General features: G+C 48.2%; 1 protein-coding gene across 1 annotated transcript in view; it reads left to right on the top strand.

The window, feature by feature from the left end:
• Positions 1–276: 276 nt before the first annotated feature.
• Mmp24 (matrix metallopeptidase 24) overlaps positions 277–21,592 on the top strand; it is a 41,821-nt gene continuing 20,505 nt past the window's right edge. The window contains exons 1-2 of the mRNA XM_038331296.1: positions 277–441; positions 17,736–17,884. Coding sequence (XP_038187224.1) covers positions 277–441; positions 17,736–17,884 — 314 coding nt within the window. The remainder of the gene's footprint in view (positions 442–17,735; positions 17,885–21,592) is intronic.

Below are 21,592 nucleotides of genomic sequence, written 5' to 3'. Positions count from 1 at the left end.
GTGAGCGCCTCCCGCAGCCCCGCCGCCGCCGCCCGCAGGTCCCGCTCGGGCGCTGCCCCCGCGCCCCCGGCCGCCCCTCGCCGGGGCGGGGCGCGCGGAGGCGGGGGCGCGCGGCGGCCGAGGCGGCGGCGGCGGCGAAGGCAGGCGGGCCGGGCGCGCGTCCGCGGCGCCGTGACTCGGCGGCTCCGCAGCGGCTGCAGCGGGAGGACCCGGCCGGAGCCGCCGCCGCCGCCGCCGCCGCCATCGCAGCCGGGCGGCTGGGCCCCCGCCGCCGGGATGCCGAGGAGCCGGGGCGGCCGCGCTGCGCCGGTCCAGGCCGCGCGCTCGAGCGCCTGGCGGGCCCCGGGGCGGCTGCTGCCACTGCTGCCCGCGCTCTGCTGCCTCGCGGCGGCGGCGGGGGCCGGGAAGCCGGCCGGGGCGGACGCGCCCTTCGCCGGGCAGGTGGGCAAGCGCCGGGCCGGGGCCGGGGTGCCGGGCAGGGGTTGGGGGGCGGCACCGGCCGGGCCTCTTTGGGGGTGGGAGGCTGGCGCCGGGTCAGCACTAGGGCCGGGCGGGGCCCGCGGACCGGGCTCCGTTCAGCACCGCGGACAGGGGCGGCGGGCGGGGGCGGAGCGGAGGGTCGGGATGGCCGCGGTGGCGCCCGGGCGTGTGGCCTGCAAGGCTGTAAGTGAGGGAAACCGTACGACGCCTCGGAGTAAATAGTAAGCGCAGCCAGTGTGTTGTGGGCTGGAGAAGAAGCCGAGGATGTTGGAGCTGGAGAAGGGGGAGGGAGGAGAGCTAGGACCGTCCGGATCGCTGTCTTGGTGGCTGAAGGGCCGTCGGGATAGACTAGATCCGCATGGCCCCACTAGGCAGAACTGAGGCCAACTGACAGTGGGGGTGGGAGGTTGCAAGAAAACACATTTCGGCCCAATGCAGGAAGTTTGTAACAATTGGAGGTGCTCAGCCAGCCCAGAGGCGGTGAGCTGCTCATCACTGGCATGTGAAGTCGGAGCTCCAAGAGGGGATTGGATGGATGAATGCATAATGCCTGCATGGATACATGCATAATAATAGTCGTGCACTATGGGCCAGGCTTGGCGCTACATTTGATAGGAATTAGCTCATTTAATCCCGGTATGTGTTTTGTGAGCTAGCTGTAGCACCTGTCCCCATTTTACAGATGAGGATACAGACCCTGAGGGCTTAAGTAATTTGCCCAAGGTCACAGAACTAGTGAGTTGACTCTAGTCTCGTTTAAGCCAGGACATTATATCACATGGGGTCGGGGGCAGTTGTACTAATTTCTCTGCTCTCTCCCAACTTCTTATAAATAATGTTGAAATAGAGTTAATGTTGCTGGAGGAAATTAGTGATAGCCTGAATTATCCTGAGAGGAGTGGTTAAGTAGGCATTCTGTTAAGAAGAATCTGACAGAACAGCATTTTTTTTTTAACTGGGCAAGAGACTCCAGGGATCATAAATTCTCTGAAATTTTCTGCTAATTTGTGTTTCTATGTGAAAATGTATGGTTTTCTAGGAGAGAAGCTCTAGATTTCTTCAGACTCTCCAAAGATATGTTTATTTTTTTAAAAAATTAGAATGTGTTAAAGAATCCTTTGCCCTGGCTGATAGTTGGCCTTCTAAGGGTTTATAATTGTTACCTGACTTTCAATGAAAACTTTCTCTAGTTTGTTTGTGGGTTTAACTCTGTCACACATCATGATTCATGGGTTTCCACTGGAGCAAAAGTAAGATTCTTCCAGACTTCCTGAAAGTGTGCAGGGTGAGCTGGAAGAGCCCCCACCCTGGAGATTAGGGTGTGTGGGCTCTCAGCTGACCTTGGCCCCTGGAGGTCTTGTGACTTTCATCCATCTTCTTGACTGTCATCATCTCTGAGTGATGAGGCTGAATCAGCTCCAGTCGGAGCCCTTCTTATGCCTGTGGCATTTGGCACATTAAGAGAAGACAGTTTGCTTAGATATGTCGGGATTTGAAGAGAAGGTTATGTTTACTTGGTGCTTATCCCTCCCGGCCTTACAGGCTTCAATTCTTCTTCTCTCACACCCTTGTCAGTGTTAAACTTAAGCTCTACCGTCATGGCGAGCCACTTCTGAGAACAGTCACATTTATCCTAGGTCATTTTTGTTGCTCTTTGTGGCTATCAGGAGGAGTTCGCTCTCAACCTGACCGCTGTCTCCAGATGTGGCGTTCTTTCATAGAGACAGGGTAATTTCTGCTTTGATTTCGGGTCCTGTCCTGTTGCCTCTCGTCCTTTTGCACAAAGCACCTGGTCTAGCCTGGAGCACAGCACTGTGTGGGGGTTATTTCTACCGGACCGCATCGACTTGCAGTCTCCACACTGATGTCCAACTGCCGTTTTGCTCTGCCCCCTCCCCCCTTGGCGTAGCATTTCCCTGCCTGAGAGGGTTTAATAAGTGCTACAATTCTGGAGTTCTCTCTTTGCTCTACTTTTTCTGAATCACTTATAAAAAATTAAGTCAGACAGGTCCCAGTGTGGTCGCTTGGGGCCCCTTGCGCTCCTTATCCCCTTCTGTTCCGAGACATGACTGGCTGTTCCCGTCTAGTCTTTCCTATCCCTAAGTGCATTCTCAGGCCTTGATGAGAACATGGCTGTTCCAGACCATTTAAAACATCCACCGAAAACTTTTAGAAATCATGGGGATAATTTGCACCTAGTTACCCCGTCACTGAACACCAGTGGGTGACATGGCTGAAAATTTATAGAAATGTCATTGCTTTCCAGCCCACAGATAATGTTGCTCACTCCTCTGTCTATCTTGAGGCCCTTGGAGTCCAGCCCCTCCCTACCTCCCCATTAGCAAGCCATCTTTCCCACCCTTCATAGATAATGCATCCTGACTCCAGATAAGTTTGCCTCTTGTTTATCCTAAGACAGGCTGCCAGGGTTCCCTGGACGTGGTCATGTGCTGTTCACTGCTGTACCTCCACCCATTCATCAGAAATCTTTCCTTAAGGTTTTGACTCTCTAGGAAACCCCCTCCCTTCTCCCAGCATCATTTATTCCTCTCAAGGGGAGCATTTAGAGCTATCCCCAGTCAGTGTGTCATTTAATTTTTGAAAATATATTGTTTGAGAAGGAAAAGATTGCGGATCTTGGTCAAGCTTCTTCCCAACCAAAATCTAACATAATCCTCAACCTAAAATATTTACCATTAAGCATTGTGTTCTTTATGTTCAAGGGTTACATTGAAATAGTCACCCATAGCACATGGGTTTCACGGTCCCTTTAAACACCTTTTCTGGGATAGAGGGAGCACTCAGCTGGTACAGTGCTTGCTGTGCAAGCAAGAGACCCGAGTTCGAACTCCAGCACCCGTGTAGAAAGCCTGGGGGAGCACTCATTTGTCACCCCAACTCTGGGGAGGAGAAAACAGGGTCCTTGGGGCTCAATAGTCTGCCTGTGCTAATTGGTGAGCCTCAGGTTCCAGTCAGAGACCTTGTCTCAAAGGAAAAAACAAAAACAAGTACAAAAAACAAAGACAAGATGGATGGCTCATGAGGAACAACACCTGAGATTTATCCATGGCTTCCACATGCACATCTAACACACATACACACACACACACACAGAGGTACCACACATACACATGTGCACACACATACACACACAGAGGTACCACACACACAATACTCATGCACACACACACACGCAGAGGTATCACACACACAATACTCATGCACACACACACACGCAGAGGTATCACACACACAATACTCATGCACACGCACATGTAAGAGAGGTACCACACACACAATACTCATACACACACAAACACACACACAGACAGGTACCATACACACAATACTCATGCACACAGACACAGAAAAAGAGAGAGAGGTACCACACATACATACTCACATGCACACACACAAATAAAGATCCTCTTGGAGGGATGCATCATGTGACTTCCTGGCCTGGACCTGGAATCTACTCCTGTAGTAATAAGCAGTAGTGTTAGAACTCACCCTTGAGTTCTCTCACACCTTCTTATGTGGAATGTCACCCAATAATGGTGACCTACAAGGAAGAGGGACTGAGAGAAGTGGCCATCACCGTAGCAATCACCAAGTAAACACACCGCAGATCTTACTTCTTCAATTGTCTTAAATGAAGTGTCCAAGGACACAAACTTTGATTGCCAATGATTCAGACCAGAACTGGTCCCTGGCCTCCTGGCTTCTAAATTGAAAGTGTTTTTCTTTACTGTCTTCGGCTTTTGATTTCATATCTCTGGTCTTTCATTACCAAGGCAAAAAGAAAAAAAAAGAGATTCAATCTGTTTTTGCTTTCACTTTCTTCCTTTCTCCCCCCCCCCCCCTTTTTGGGGTTTTTCGAGACAGGGTTTCTCTGCAGCTTTTTTAGAGCCTGTCCTGGAACTAGCTCTTGTAGACCAGGCTGGCCTCGAACTCACAGAGATCCGCCTGCCTCTGCCTCCCGAGTTCTGAGATTAAAGGCGTGCGCCACCACCGCCCGGCTTGCTTTCACTTTCTTGAGTGTTTCTTTTGCACTTTGATTGTGGGGTGAGGGAGGGTCGCTACCAAGTCTCTAATTGGTTTATTTCAAGCATCCCTGTCTCTTCGTGCGAGCTGGGGAGACTCTCCATCTATGTGTTTGTCCTTCCTGGGTATGATTTGAGAAAAATCAGAGTAGACAAAAATTTTAAGCCACTGAGCGCAGACCACATGAGTAAGTGTGACTCCGAGACTCAGGCTGTAATGGAGTCCTGCCCAGGAGGCTGGTTTTGAGTGATGTGCTCTGAGTGAATGGAGAGCTCTCTCTAGTTAGCGCCTGCAGTCAAGGAAGCGAAGAGCCCTGGATGAGTCGGAGGTTGAGATAGCCCTGTTAGGAAGCACTGACAAATTCCCAAGTCCCCATGCTTTCAAATATCGCTGTAGCCTCCCATACATCCTGCTCTTGTCTGGGGAAAGAGAGGCCATTAGACGTTCTCTCTGAGACACAGGCTGCACATGTCCTGCCCCTTCTTGTGTTACTGCGGGTTTTCCTGGTGTCCTAACAGCCTCTGGGTGTGTAAAGAGCATCAAACTTTCCAGACCCTGTCACATATGTGTGGTCCTGGCAACGGCCTCGTGACGTAGCCAAGAAAGCCGTGCTCACTTTATGGATGAGTAAACAGTGGCTCAGAGAGATGACAGGGCTTCCTGTCAGCTTCTCCAGGGACCCGCCCACAGCTAACAAACAATGTGGAGACCAGAGCTGGAGTCTCTGTCCTTGCGCTCAGCACTTGCCCCCACCTTCCCCATGCACCAAACTGCCCGGGCCCTGGATTACTGAGGCCACCATTTTCCACTTTCAAGCTTGTCCCACGCCAGACCTTGAAAGGTGATAGTTTAAAAATCAGTAAATTATACTGCTGGAAGTAAACCTGAATTGTATCAGGAGACTCGTGGTAGGAACCGCTTAGCCTTGTAGATAATATAGAACTGCGTGAACTCCTAATGAGGAAACAACTAAAACCATCATTTCCCACCCTCCCCCCACCCCGCGCCCAGCACTGTGTCAAACACCTAAGCTGAGAGATGCTTTTACTCTTCTTGTCTGAGTTCCCCAACCATATTCTTCAGACAGTACTTGGTACCCAAGTATTCAGCAGTTTTCTTGAAGAATAAATGTACGTGTGTGTGTGTGTGTGTGTGTGTGTGTGTAATTTTTGAGAAAGGACCTTGCTGTGGAGCCCAGATTGCTTTTGAACTCAGTCACCATCCTGCCTCAGCCTCCCCCGTGCTGGGATTACACTCAGCTTTGTACTAGAGGCAAAAAAATCAGGCGTAGGCAAGTCCTAAGAAGGGAGGGCATGAGATGGCCCAGCTGAGCTCGGAGCAGGCAAAGGATGCTTCAGGAGAAAATGGCAACTGAGATGAAATCAGACGGAGGAAAAGAGGGGAGAATGGTGGGCCAGCAATCCAGGCAGGGGAAACGGGAACCATGGCTTCTCCTGAGTTCGTGGCATGTTTAGGAAACACTGGAGAACTGGATATATCTGGGGCGTAGAGTTACTCGCTTGTTTCTAGTCAGAGTGGAAGGAGATGAGGCTGGGAAGGGAAACTGAGCAGGCGGTAAGATTGGCTTTCGCCCAGAGGCCAAGGGGCCTCATTAAAGGCAGAGTGGAGAAGTGTCCTGTTTGGAGGTTGTGAGGAGGCTGAGGGGCCCGGATGCGATGCACTTGCCCCTGAGCTGCTCTCTGAGTGCTGGTTGTAGTTCCAAGAGTTGTACGCTTACTTAACAGGACTTAGGCCTGAGGGCCGGTGGCAGGAAATGGCATATGGCTAGAGCTATGAACTCTGGCCCTGCCTGCATCATTGCTGAGGGGTTTTGCTTTTTCATTTGTTTATGTGCCATGCTAGAGTTCGAACCCAGGGCCTCATGCTTGGTGCATGTTACTGATGTACCCTGAGCTATTCCTCAGCCCTGCACAGAGGTTTAGAGCAACCATTGTTTCCCTGGACTCCAGGACTCATTTCACTCAAGTTCTGATAAGTTTTACAACACAAGATTTTTCAAAAATCAACTTTGATCTATGCTTTAATAATATGTACAACAATAGCAAAGTCGTTCGGAGTAAATGTGTGTGTTGGGGGAGGGGCTTGTGTATCTATGTACCCATAAGTACGTAGATAGATAACATTTTATGAAAGGTTATGCATATAGCTCTAAAAAGGTGGAGAAAAACAGACATTGTTATTCAACTTTTGCTGGCGATGAATACTTTTTAAACTCAATGGTACACACAAACAGTTCGGTGTTTCCAGAGCATGAGAGTTCTCTTGCCTTTTCTCTCCCCACCGGCCCCAGGCAGTACCCATGCCGAGTACACACGGACATTCTGCATTTACTTCTCTACACGGCTATCTTAGACTAAGCTTCTTATTTAACTTTAAAGCATCCCCACCTGGGCAGCCCCTTGTCCACTTCTAATCCTTTATGAAGGAGTCAGAGGGTGTTTGAAAAATGAATCTATATGATGCTAGCTGTGTATGGTGTCACACACCTTTAAACCCCACCACTTGAGAGGCAGAGACAGGCAGATCTCTTTGCATAGCAAGTTCCAGGCCAGCAAGGGTTACATAGTTAAACCCTTTCTCAAACAAAACAAAACAAAAACCTCTATGAGATCTGTGTATAAAGCCAATACAGGGGCTGGGGAGTGTGTCATAGTTGGTAGAGTGTTCATGTGGTATGCACGAAGCCCAGGGTCCTGTCCCTGTCACCACGTAGACTATATGGAGTGGCACACACCTGAAATCCCAGCACTTGAGAAGTGGGGGCAGAAGGATCAAGAAGTTCTAGGTCATCTTCATGTAGTTTGAGGCCAGTCTTGACTATAGAAGACCCTGTTCCCCCACAGCCTCCCCCAACAGGCTGGCGAGATGATTCAGCGGGTAAAGACTGTGCTGTCTGACGATGCACGCTTAAGGACATGAGTGTGATCCTCAGAACTTGCACAAAGGTCAAAAGAGAGAATGCCACAAAGTTGTCCTGTGACCGCCACACCTGTGCCATGGCATGTGTGTGTGTGTATGTGTGTGCGCACGCACACACACACAGAGGGGTGAGGGTGGGGAGGAGAAATAATAAAAATTACTAAATATATTTTTAATAAGTAAAACCAATACAGTACGAAGTATAGTCCCACACTATCCTACAAACAAGGCTTCCCTGTCCCACACTATCCTACAAACAAGGCTTGGAAAACCTGTCATCCCTGCCGACCTCTTCCCCATGCACTCACAGCGCAGCATGAGCAGGTATGGAAACAGTAAACAGTTCATTGCATTTCTGGATGATAATTTCCTGATGTCTGTTTTACTATTTTTATAACTTTCTGAACGCTTAAAATCTTTAGCAATAACAAAAGGTTTAACGCACTCCAATCAGGCCACATCGTTCCCATCCTCCTCTTGCTCAATGACTTCTAGGACAATGGCTGACCTATTACTACTAAACAGCTACTAAATTTTTTTAAATATTTATTTATTTATTATGTATACAATGTTCTGTCTGTGTGTATGCCTGAAGGCCAGAAAAGGGCACCAGACCTCATTACAGATGGTTGTGAGCCACCATGTGGTTGCTGGGAATTGAACTCAGGACCTTTGGAAGAGCAGGCAATGCTCTTTTTTTATGTTTATTTTCTATGTATGGGTGTTTTGCCTGCATTGGTGGCGCTGTATACCACAGGCACGCAGTGCCCTCAGTAGTCAGAAGAGGGCGCTATATTCCCTGGGGCTGGAGTTACAGAGAGTTCTAAGCAGCCATGTGGATGCTGAGAATTGAACCTGGGTCTTCTGGTGCTCTTAACCACTGAGCCATCTCTCCAGCCCCAACTGCTACTAATTTTCATTATGGAAAACTTTCACACACACACACATAGAAGTAGAAAGTACAGTACGCGTGGCCTGAGGCCCTGTGTGGGCCTAGTGCTCCCACTCACGCTTCCTTTTCTTCCACTGACTCTCTTCAGTGGTTGCTAGACTCCAGCCACCTTGGCACAGTTTCTACTTTTCTAATCTACAGACTCCTTCCCTTTCCAAAACTGAGCAGAGCAGAGCCGGGCAGTGATAGCTCACACCTTTAATCCCAGCACTTGGGAGGCAGAGGCAGGTGGATCTCTGTGAGTTCAAAGCCAACCTGGTTTTCAAGAGCTAGTTCCAGGACAGGCTCCAAAGCTACAGAGAAACCCTGTCTGGGGAAAAAAAAAAAAAACAAAAACAAAAAACAAACAAAAGAAAAAAAGAAAAGAAAAAGTAAAGAAAAAAGAAATTGAACAGAATAATTTCTTTCCTGAAAGGTTCACTTTTTTCAACTTTCACTTAGCCTCGTCTATTGGTTCACGGGTCTTACCTGAGATGTTATACACCTGGGGAGAGCACCCCTGACATCACAGCTGCTCTCTCTGATGAGCGCTTTCAAGGCCCCTTGTCCTGGCCTTTCATGCCACTTATCACCATGGCAATGACATGTTTAGTATTTCCGTATCTATCTCCCAATGCCAGACTGTAAGCTCACAAGCTTACAGTGAGAGTTCAGTGGGAACGACAGGTGTGTAAGGCCTTGTTAATGCCACAGTGTGAGACAGACTCTGAGGGGTGTGATGACGTCACTGGGCGCGCAGACTGAGTCCACCTAACTGGGGACAGATTGCCTCCTGCATGCAACGCACATTTTGTAGCATATTTAATGGTTCATCAGGACATGGCCAGAATACAAATGAGTGTGGCATTCTGTTATGGAAACAAGGCTTGGTCTGCAGGATGTGTTCAGGCAACATGGTAGAGCAATCAGAGCTGGAGGGTGGGAGTCTGGAGAAGGCTGACAAGAAAGGGGTTGAAGCTTGTTGAGATTTGGGCTTAGACTTCGCAACTGGCAACAAGGAACTAGAGGGTGGGCTCCACCCCAACCCCTGCACTCACATGGAGACTCACATACTAGCCAGAGGTTGTCTAGCGCAACCGTTTTCCCACTAAGGAAACAACCCTAACCACTCTAACCATAGTCTTTTCTCCTCTCTCCCTCTTCTCCAAATCATCAGGAAGCAGAGGGAACCTGGAGGCAATGGAAAGAGTAAGGAAGACCAGGCTCCTCCTCCTCAGAGTGAATGAGACTGTGGCCACACTCCTGGCCTTGGTCAGAGGCCTTCCCAGAATTAGAAAACGGACATCCCATTGCTGACCCAAAACCCAAATGTGCCACCTCCCCAACCCTGGTGCTTGTCTGGCTTGTGGTGGCCTCTTGGGAGTGGGCCAAGGACATTGTGTAGAGCTCCCGGGAATTCCCGTTAGTGCACTTACCACCCACTCGAGAGCCGACGGCAGCCAACAGGCAATGCTGTACCATTAAGGTGTTTGTCAAGAAGCTCAGCTGGGTGTTGTGGGCGACTCTGAGGGCCCTTTTTAGACTGGCTGGAACTGAAGAAGAAGGGAGAGAGCGAGAGCTTTTGGAAGCACCGTAGAACTCTGGAGTGGTGGTGGAGGTAACACGACAGAGAGAACCCTCCCTGGAGGCTGGAGGCTGCACTCCATTTCTGCCCCCTGCCAACTTGCTCTGCAATTTTAAATAAGTGATTTCTCCTCCCTGCATTTCATTTTTCTCTTCTGCAAAACACGCCTGTGAAATTACATGATCTTCTCAGTGTCCCTGAGCATCGCATTTCCTGGACCCTTGAGTGGTTTTGTATTTGGTAGGACACTTTTAAAAAGTATTTCTAACACAGGGGACCAGCAGCAAGGGCCCTCAGTTGCAAGGCTAGAGGAGAAAGGTTTTAGTGGGACAGGAATTCAAGGGAACAGACCCAGTGACCAAGGTGATCCTGGAAAGGTCACCAGAGAGGCTGGGACAGCAGAAGTGGCCAAAGGTGGTGGCTAGTGTATTGCAGAGTTTGGGCACGAGAACACAGCGACAAGTACTGTCAAAGTCAAAGGCATGGTGTTCGTGTATTAGTTTTCTATTGTTGCTGCAACAAGTTGCCAGAAACTTTGTTAAATAAAATAATCTAGCTGTTGGCCAGGCATGGTGGCACACACCTTTGGAGACAGAGGCAGGTGGATCTCTTGAGTTTGATGGCAGCATGGTCTATATTGAAAGTTCCAAGCCAGCCAGAGCTATGTAGTGAGACTTTGCCTCAATAATTATAATAATAATTATAAAGCTGCTCATATAACTTAGTTGTTCATTGTACAAAAGGGATTGAATTCAATTCCTAGCACCACAAAAGAGATCTGGAAATCAGAAGTCCAAAATGGGTTTTATGGGACTAAAGTCAAGGAATAGGCATGGCTGCATTCTTCTGCAGGCTCCAGGGAGACTCTGTGCCTCTCGGCTTCCTGGCTCAGGACCCTCTGCTTCTTTATTACACCTCTGACTTGGACTCTTCTGCCTCCCTCCTCTAAGGCTTCTTGGGATTCCATGACACTCTCCTTGGTGCCCCTGGCTAATCTCCCTGTTGGAAGATCCTTGGTCCTATAAGGACATCCTTTTTTGCAACATGACAGTCACAGGCTTTGGGAATTTGGATGTGGACATCTTCAAAGACCATTCTTACCTAATGCTTCCTGCCACTGAAGCCTCTTAATGATTCTTTTATCGTCCTCTTCTACCAGATGAGGAACACGTCCCAGAGAGAAGTTAAGTCATTTGCCCAAAGGCACTCAGCTAAGTTAGCAATAGTTAGCATGTGACAGTATGTAGGTCCCAAGTGAACTATCTTCAGATAGGGCCCTATCCAGCCCGCAGGTGGAAAGAGAATTATTGTAACTCTCTGGAGGATGCTTCCGAAGATCTAGAGCCTCATGCGTGCTAGGGACATGTTCTGTCACTAGCCATTCCCCGAGCTCTCCAGCCATACTCCTGAATTAGCATTGGCATACCCCACCCCTTTCCTTTTCTAGTATCGCTTATTCAAATGTCTGGGACCTTCTCTGACCACACTCTGTAGAAGAGCTGGCCCAGAACTCTGTCTCCTTGGCCTGCATCACCCCATCCCCACATTTATTACTATTGGTTCTCCCTCTAGATGACAACTGAAAGCAGCTGACAGGTTTTGTTACAGCCCTAGTACACAGAGCCCGCTCTATAATAGGTTGCTCAGTAAATATCACTGGGGCTGGACAGACGGCTCAGAAGTTGAGAGCGTTTACTGATTTTGCAGAGGACCCAGGTTTAGTTCCCAGCATCCACATGGTGGCTCACCTGTAACTCTGATTCCCTTTCTGACCCCTGTGGGCACCTGCGTATATGGGGGTGCACATACACACCCACTCAGGAACATACAGATATGTACCTAAATATTTAAATTTTTTAAAATAAAAAGTAAATATTGAATGGATGAATTGGGCAGAAACAAGTTGATGTGATGTTTGGGAGGTAGGACCAATGCTTTTTGGTAAAACACTGATTTGAGTAGTAAGGAAGAGCAAGGAATCATGGGTCGTAGGAGGCCTCTGGTTTGGAAACCAGAGGCAGTGATGGTGCGGGGTTCTAGCACAGGAACTGTCTGAGTTGGGGTTTTTGATGCCGTGATAAACACTGACCAAAAGCAGCTTCAGGAAAGGATTTGTTTTGCTTACACACTCAGATCACAATCCGTTATGAAGGGAAGTCAGGGCAGGAGCCTGGAGTTAGGCCATGGGGAATGTTGCTGACTGACTTGCCCCCCAAAGCTTACTCAGCCTGCTTTCTTGCTCCACTCATGATCTATTCAGGGGTGGCATCGCCTCCAGTGTGCTGGCCCTCTCACATCAACCCTTAATCAAGAAAAAGTCCACCCCACCACCAGACTTCCCTACAGGCTAATTTGATGCAGGCACTTCCTCAACTGAAGTTCCCTCTTCTCAGATGACTCTAGCTGGTGTCAAGTTAACGAAAAGCTAACAGCCCGGGAGCCACAGCACAACCCTGTGCGCTATGATCTGAGCTTTTTTGGCGCGTAAGAAGCAGAAAGTCCCAGGAACGGGAGAAGCTGCCTGACCACGCGGGAAGCCTAAATCCTGCCGCTCACTAGTTTTGTAACTCTGGGTAATCATTCAGTCTGTCTAAACCTCAGTTTTCTTGTCTGCAACTGGGAGCCACCATCCCTCCCTCATGGGTTGCTACCTCCTTGGTGTTGAGCACAAGGCCAAGGGCAGAGTTGGCCCTCAGATGACAACATCTATGATCGTGACTGTAATTAGATCATCTCCACCTGTCAAAAGTTGTTGCTTCCAGAGTCAAGATCTGGGTCCTGCAATCTCTCCTTCTGCACTCTGTATCCACAGGACAGCTCTCCTTCATGACATCTCATTCTCCTTGAAGCCCCTCTCCTCCTCCCTGAATATCTCTCATGTATCCTTGCTGGGCGGTTCCTGGTTTGCTTGTTTTCCTTGGGGGAGTTCCACTTTGTTCCTCTGTTCCATAGACAGACGGGATTTGAAACCCTCTTCATGCTGACGCCTGTGCTTTGTCCCTATAGCTCACATTGGCTATGGTTATGGACTTGATTGCCCAGACAGTGTGTGTGTGTATGCAAGTGTGTATGTGTGAGCATATATGCATGTGTACATATATGCCCATAGAGGTCAAAGGCCAGCTTAGGCTATTGTTCCTCAGGAGCGATCTATTTTGTTTTTTGAGACAGAGTTTCTCACTAGCCTGGCTAGGTTAGGCTGGCTGGTCACAGAGCGCTGGGGACCTGCCTGGGTCTGCCTCCCAGTACTGGGATTATAGAAGCACGCCTCACCACCTCCAGCATTTGCACTTGGGTTCTAGAAATCTAACTCACGTCCCCCTGCTTGCACTTTCCTGATAGAGCACCCTATCTTCCCGGACCCCAGATTCTTTGATCACAGTCTTTAATTCTCTCTTCCTCATTCCAGTTCAGAGTTCCAAATCAGATGCCTGACTGTCTGGTCCTTCTTGATGGACTTCACCACCATTGTTTTTTCTGACATTCCAGCGGGCACTTCACTCCTGATCAGGCCCCTGACTATCCTCCCAGGCCTTTCCTGCGGTCGGTCGGATCATCCTAATAGATGTGATGCTCTCAAATGCCCCGGGGACCATCTGTTGTAACCGATCCAGCCTCTCCCCAGACCATCTTGGTTTTCCAAGTGAGCGCCTTAGCCTCACCAGAAGTTGTCCTTCTCTTTCCACCCCCACCGCTCCTTCTAATCTCACCACCGCCTCTGCCGTCTGCCTCTCTCTCTCTCTCTCCCTCCCTCCCTCCCTCCCTCCCTCCCTCCTTCTCTCTCTCTCTCTCTCTCTCTCTCCCTCTCTCTCTCTCTCTCTCTCTCTCCCTCCCTCCCCCTCTCTCTCTCCTTCTCCTCTGTTCTTTCCCTGTCATTTCTCAGCTTGGACTCCTCAGGGACTGAAGTCCCGCCCTGTGGCCAGCAGACCAATCTCACTGTTCTGTCCGAGTTGGTTCAGCCCAGCTATTTCCGTCTGCTGTACCTGCAATTCTTCTCACTTCCCTCTGGGTTTTACACCTCTTTCGGCACTTAGAAGGTGTCAGACGTCTTAGAGTTAGTTAACTTCTGTCAAGGTTAGACTTCGGACGTGGTTGATGATTGATTAATGGGTCAAGGTGTAAAAAGATGGAAGGTCAGTCGTTCCATTTAAACTGAAGGAGGCCAGCTTCTTTTAGTGGGCTTTTATCTTTTTCTCCTTCAGAAAGAACAATGGACCCTGTTGCCTCATCCAGCCAGAAAACCAAAGCATGACTGATAGATTTCAGCAAATACTTTTTGTCTGCCTTTGCTAGATACCAGGATTTATGCTGTGTGTCTTCGTGTTCATTACTTATTAAGCCTTCTCCAGATGAATTCCTTTCCTCGGTACTCAGACAGTGCCTCCCAGGCCAACTGTTCATTCATTTACTCATTCATGAACTTGGTAACTATTGAGTCAGTCACTGTGCTAAATACTGTAGCAGGTTAAAAAAAAAAAAAAAAAAGACAGCCTTTGTTTCCCAGGCACTCGGTGCAGTTGGAGAAAACAGATACAATCAGTGAGCAGGTGTGAGGCACTGCAGTTACTTCATCTAGCAGTGTACACACTTTAATTCAGGAATAAAGAAAGCCACCTCCCTCTACCAGGGCTTTTAAAGGAAAGTTCAATGAAAGTGGGGCCTTTTGAAGAAGGCCTTGGAGGATGGGTAGGAGTTTGCTACCACGTGCCAAGTGAATGGGTTTGCAGCCACAGGAAGAGCTTGGAAGACGAAAGGGCAAAGGATGTTTGGGAGTTGGTGTGTCTTCAGCTTGATCAGGGGCTTCTTCCTAGAGAAGCCAGAGGGGCACATGAGGAGCAGAGACGAGGTAAGCGTCGGATTCAGAACTGACTAGTCTCTGACCCGTGTTCCCTGCCAGAGAGACGAAGGCACAGGGACTTAATGCTTTGCTGATAGGATTTAACCTGGGAATCACCTACTTCCCGGACATTCCCACCGTCAGTATTTGAGTTTTGTGGCTGGTCCCGGGCCAAGGGTCGAGTCCCAAATGACTCTGTAATCTGACCTCTTGGAGAGTAGATCACACTAGGCCACCTCTCTCCATTTCCCCCTTCCAACCTCTTCACCTGGCCTCACCCAAAGTTTCGGTCATTTTTCACATGTCCCTGCTGGACCGTTCAAACCTCATCTCTGCTAGCTGTCTTCCATGACCTCACCTTTCCCTTTCTCCCTCTGCCCTTGGGGACAAGACATCCCTCTTTTACCCCACAGAACCCTCTCCATAGCTATTCTGTGGTGCTATATCCTCATCAGGGGTTCACTTGTCAGCTTGTGAATTCCTTAGTCTTCATTGTACCCCCTAAACTTGCATGGTGCCTACTTAGCATGTAGTAAGTGTCTGATAACGTTTGTTGAGTGGACATAATGAACCACCAAAGCATGTCCAACTCTGCCCCAGGCACTGGATATACAGAGATGGAGAGAAGCCTTCCCAGAAGAAGCTTAGACTCTGGTGGATGGTGATACGGAATGATTGGAGCCCAATATCATAAGATCCATAATATCTGTAATGGGGGTTTAGAGAGCACCGAGGACAGAGAAATCACTTAGCCTGGGAAGTCTTCCAGGGGTAGTAATTTATGGATTGAACATTAAAATATGACAGGTTTTTGCCAAACTAAGAATACTCGGCAGAGAGAAACGTATATGCAGAGACATAAAAAAGACTCGGTGTTGGGGGTGATGAGTATATTGACACTCTGCAGCGTCGTTCTGAAGGGAAAACATGTTTTAGACACCAAATCTGAGAGGAGTAAAGTTGCCGCTCTTTTGTGGATGTTTCGAGACTATTATTCTGGCAATTTGGCTTTTAATTAGTTTTATCCCAAGGCAGTGAAGACATTATAGTCACCTTTGGTGAAAAATAAAGAGTAACTTACTCATAGTTTGTGGCAGCTACCTACCTTCTAAAGGTGGTTTGATTTGGTTTACAATAAGTGACATATTCACAATAAAGCTGTTTGTATAGGAACAAAGTCCCAAGGTTCTTGGGCTAAAGATGTTGCTCAGTGGTAGAGTGTTTGCCTAACATGCATGAAACTTTGAGTCTGATCCCTAGCATGCAATAAAACCGGGCAACCCTAGCATACCTTGGAGGCAGGAAGATCAGAAAGTTCAAAGTCATCGTTGACTACATAGCAAGTCCAAAGCCAGGCTGATGTACACGAGAAGGGAATAGTACCATTTCCCAAGGTGCCCTCCCTACACCCAGTCATCGGTCCTTAGAATGACCCTCTAAAGATGGCAGAGAACTGGGTTTTGGGACTGCAAGCCTGGATTTGGGGATGTTCCTGACACATCAAGAATGTGGAAGTTTCACTCATTTTCCAGTAGATGACTCGGGGACCCCTGGTGATCTTGTTTCCTTAGGTTTCCACCCCTTCTTGCCTTTGTGGGTGAGGAAAGCTCCTTTGCTATCCTGGTCTCACTGTTCCCTTGACCTTCACTCAAACATTTTTAGTCTCTTGCTCTTGTTTCTCTCTCTCTCTCTCTCTCTCTCTCTCTCTCTCTCTCTCTCTCTCTCCCCAGTGTTTAAGATTTAACCCAAGTCCTTTGTGCTCAATAGTTAAGAGACCAACTTCTAAGTCACATCCTCAGCTATTTTTCCCCCTTTTTAAAAATGATTCTATAAAAAAACCTGGAAAACAGAAAAGCACAAAAGTCCTCCATGGCACTCTAAGTAAGAGATATCCAGCCGGGTTCATTTTTATTGTTGCTGTTGTTTAATTTCAGAGGGAGTTGAGACTGGAGATGAATACAAGAAGCCCTGGGTTCATCCTACACACACACACACACACACACACACACACACACACATATATACAGGCATGCACACATGCACACACATATATACACACACGTTCACACACTGCTGATATTAACTAAGACTTTCAGGAAGTTGACAGAACCAGGACAAAGAACTAACAACCTGAATCTTCAACTGTTAGCATTTTACTGCATTTACTTCCTCTCTCTCTCTCTCTCTCTCTCTCTCTCTCTCTCTCCCCTCTCTCTCTCAAAATATATTTATGCATTTATTTTGGAGCCCATTAAGCACCAGTTGCAGATACCACACATTCTTATGTAAGCCTTCAATGTGTATTTCTGAAAGGCAAGGAATTCTCTTACATAATAGATTTTTTATGCATTTATTATTTATATATAGAGAATATGTTGCTTTGCTTATTTATAATTGTTTATAATGGATTGCTTTGTGGGGAGATATCTTAGCAATGAAGACTATATATATATATATATATATATATATATATTCCCCTGCCAACAGAGATGGTGTGGTGTGACACTGTCAGATTGACTTTGGGCACAATGTGTTTTAGGAGGGAAGGTTTCCATGGGCTGCTCTCCCTCAGTGAATTAGCTGTTTCCGTGCGCAGGCATGTTAGTCTTGTGTCAGTGGGAAGCATCGAATTCGTGAATAAAAAGGGCAGGCAAAGCTCTGAATACAAAGCTAGTGTCATTCTGTAGCCAGTAGATAGCCAATGAGAGGTTGACGGCGGGAGCGGGAGCCAATCAGAGTTAGGTATTCTGGAGATTGAGGTGACCATGTCTGCAGGGTGGGATGGAGGAGGAAGAGAGCAGAGTGTGGGTCCATAAGTACTTTCGGTAAAACGATGCCCAGTTTTAAGGGCGAATCTCTGCCGTGTGGAGCGGCGCCTCCTCCAGCCAATGCATCGTTTTCTCTCACGTGTCTTTCAGAACTGGTTAAAATCCTATGGCTATCTGCTTCCCTATGAGTCGCGGGCGTCTGGGCTGCACTCGGGGAAGGCCTTGCAGTCAGCAGTCTCCACTATGCAGCAGTTTTACGGGATCCCAGTCACCGGAGTGTTGGATCAAACAACAATCGAGTAAGATTCCACAGGGCATTGTGCCTTTGAACTCTCTGGACTCTGCGTTCCCATTTGTCCTTCTCGTACCACGCCCATCCTTCCTGCCTATCTGTCTCCATTTGCTGTCTCCTTGGGAGAGAATATACCAAAGGTCACTCTGGAACTCTGGTTCCAGTTCATTCTCCACCCCCACCCCCATCTCTCTGATATTAATTTTATGCTGTGTGGCTGGAGACAAGTTGCTTAACCCTTCTGAGCCTCGGTTTTCTTGTCTGCACAGTGAGGGGTGGGTTACTGAAGGTCTCTCTAGTCTCATCAGGTTCCAATAACAAAGAGCTCTCTCAGTAGTCCTCTGGGCACCCTGAGATTTGTGCACAGGGCTCACTTGATACAGAGAACTGTGGAGCTGTCACAGGCTGGCAGTTCTTGTCCCACTTTCCCATTTTCCAAACACCTGCTGGGTGCCTGCATGTGCCAGGCACAGTGCTTAGCCCCAGCCTCCTACTTAGCTGCTTTGTGAAAAACACAGTCATCTGGCCATGCCTTCCTAGGGCTCAAAAACATACCAACCCCAGGGAGATGCTGAGGAGGCAGTAACATCAATCCAGCCAGGAGAATAGTTCTCACCACTAAGGGACATGGCAAAGAGGATGGGTCACAAAGCCTGCCTCGAAGGAGGGGCCCGAGGGGTGGAGGTGACATGGGGGAAGTGACCTCCCAGCAGTGGAGGTGGCATGGCCAGCTAGGTTAGCCGCAGAGTGGTCAAAGGAGGACTCAAGAGATTGTGGATAAATTCAGGGGAACCGTGGAAACCACATCAGTGAGCGATGAGGGGAAGAGACATGAGCAGCTGAGATGGCAAATGGGAAGACTTTTGAGAAGCTGAAAACAAAGGAAAGAGGAAGAAAAGGGTGGTAGCCCGAAAAGGACATGTTTTTGTTTCTCACTGGAAAAAAGTTGGGCGGGCGGAGTGGCTCACTGGGTACAGGTGCTTGTACCAGCCATTTGTTAGATTCCCAGAATCCATGTAAAGGTGGAAGGAGAGTACCAACTCCACAGAGTTGTTCCCTATGTTCTACATGCATGTGTACACACACACACACACACACACACACACACAAGTAAGAGGCTGGAAGAATGGCTCCGCGTTTAAGAGCACCTACTACTCTTGCATAAGACCCAAGTTCAATTCCTAGTACCCACATGATAGCTCACAACCTCCTGTGACTCCAGTTCCAGGGTCTGGTACCCTCTGACTTCTGCATGCACAAACATACACAAGCACATACATACCCATAAAAATAACGCAAATATTTAAAATAGAAATAAATAGAAATTTTAAAAGATGAGAGCAGTTGACCACATTTTGGTTTGGTTTTGCTTTAAGACAGAATCTCTCTACATATTTCTAGCTGTCCTGGACCTCATGAGGTAAACCAGGAAGCCTTGAACTCACAGATATTCTCCTGCCTCCCAAGTACTGGGATTAAAGATGGGCCCAACAGGTAAAAAGTACTTGCCACACAACCTAACGACCTCAGTTCAATCCCTAGATCCCATATTGAAAGGAGAGAACCATCTCCTAAAAGTTCTCTAATCTTGTGTGTGGACACATTAATAATAATAATAATAATAATAATAATAATAATAAGTAAAATAATTTTAAAAACTAAAAAGAAATCTCCATGAAAGCCACCCGAACTGTTTCAGAAGAGACATTCAGGCCAGAAAGGCCTAGAAAGAGCAGAAGTGAATTTCCAAAGGGGGAGATGGGAGCCCACGTGAGGGTGGAAGCAGATGGCAGGGCTGCCTGAGGACACGGGGGAACTGGCAGGAGGCAGAATGGGAAATGCACACAATTGTGCCTCGAGAATCAGTTCACCCTCAGACAGGTTACTCTGGTATGGAATCAGTCATCTCTGGGGGACTGAGTGCTGGGCTTGGGTACCAGATCCTTGAAGCCATTATTCCAAGCCGCAAATTCTCAAACCCTGGTGGTCTGTTATTCTATCCAAACATTTCCTGGCCCTTCCTCCTCTTACTGTGATATTGTGAAATCTGGAGACAGTACATTCGAAGGCTCCTAGGAGGCTGTGAGCAGAATTCTTGGTCCTTGGCCTTACGGGTGAGTGGCTTATAGATCCTCACCTCCTTCCTAGGCCGGTGTTTTTCTGAGGCATTTGTGCAGGCTTCGTGGCAGTACATCCTGGGCCAGGATCACTGGTGTCTCCACTGAGGCACCACCTGGCCTTGGGTTTTACTGTGCTCCAGAAAGCCCCGGGCCTGCTGGACAGGGTTCAAACCACAGCAAGATGGGAGAGGAGGAGAGAAAGGGGAGGAGCTGAGGGAAGAGGTAGCATTGCCTACCCACAGTTCTGCTCTAACACACACTCCAGCCCAAGACTGGAGTGGGGTAGGAAGAGCTCAGAGGGTTCCACCTTAGCTCTGTGACTTGGGGCAATCGCTGCCTATCACTACCCATTTCCTGCCAGCCGGCTTTCAGGTCTCGCTCTTCCCAGGGTGTGTTAGTAAAAGGAAGTTTGATTCACAATTCTGAGTACTATTTTCGAGTGTTTACCTTGGGAAATGTCACACGCTTATTCCTTCACTCGTTCATCCAGCCACGTAGCTCCTCTAAGTCAGCTTTACACTAAGGGCCGAGAGGAGGAAATAAAAGCCCTGGTCTTCCTTCACTAAACTGCGTCCGTAGTTCACCAAGTCAGAGAAGTAGCAGTCCTGCCTCGCTGACTTCTGTGTTCCAAACAATCCGATTCAAATCCTGACAACCTGAGTTCAATCCCTGGAGCCCATGTCAAGGGAGAAAAGAACAGATTCCATGTGCCATCCTCCGGGCTCCATGTATGCCACTATCTACAGCAGTCCCAAACACATCGTGTACACACAAAAATAGCAAAGAAATAATTAAAACTTTTAAACTGAAAATCCTACAAGCGATCCAGGTGTAGTTGGGTCTGCTTATAATCCTAACACACAGGATATGAAGACGGAAGGGTCATGAATTTGAAGGTAGCCTGGGCTGCCTAGCAAGATTCCACCTCAAATCCAAGCATTCTTAGAGCGTCTGAATATGTGAGAACCACAAATGTTTACATGGATGTGTGCTGTTGCTGTCATGGTGATCCGGTACTGCCGTGAGAGCGGGTCACCCTCTGAGTGAGTGGAACACATCAAGATGAGGAAGACCAAGTTCGTTCCCTCCAGGGGCTTTTCATATGTGGTTAAAACGGTCTGTCTTCTTCTCTCCACTGCCAATGGCAACTGCTTTTAACAGCTGTGAATGAGGTCAGACATTTTCCTTTCCAGCAATGCCAAGCTATAGTTCAGTGGGTCGGTTGTTAGGCCAGTGCAGAACATAAAATACAGGGCAGTCTGGCCCTAGTCAGTTGTGGCTTTTTAAATCTCCTACCTGGACCCTCCTTAAATCCCCAGTGATGTCTCAGGCTTGCTCCCTGGTGTGCCTTTACCTAATAACGAACAAGTGTATCAAGACTTCCTGAGTCCCAAGCACTCGGCTAGCATTGGGACAATGGCAAATGTAACATGATTCCTGTCCTCCCAGACTCTGCTGTTACTAGAAGCAACAAATTAACATCTAAAGCCACAATACAATGTAATAAGTGCTACAGAAAATTACATTCTACAGACATCCTTTATCTGCTCATAGACGTCTCTTCTTTTGAGTCACGGTCTCACTGTATAGACTGG

The sequence above is a fragment of the Arvicola amphibius genome, chromosome 5, assembly GCF_903992535.2.
Source record: "Arvicola amphibius chromosome 5, mArvAmp1.2, whole genome shotgun sequence".
Taxonomy (NCBI): domain Eukaryota; kingdom Metazoa; phylum Chordata; class Mammalia; order Rodentia; family Cricetidae; genus Arvicola; species Arvicola amphibius.
The sequence above is the reverse complement of the archived record's forward strand: the minus strand, read 5'-3'. Positions and strand labels throughout refer to the sequence as shown.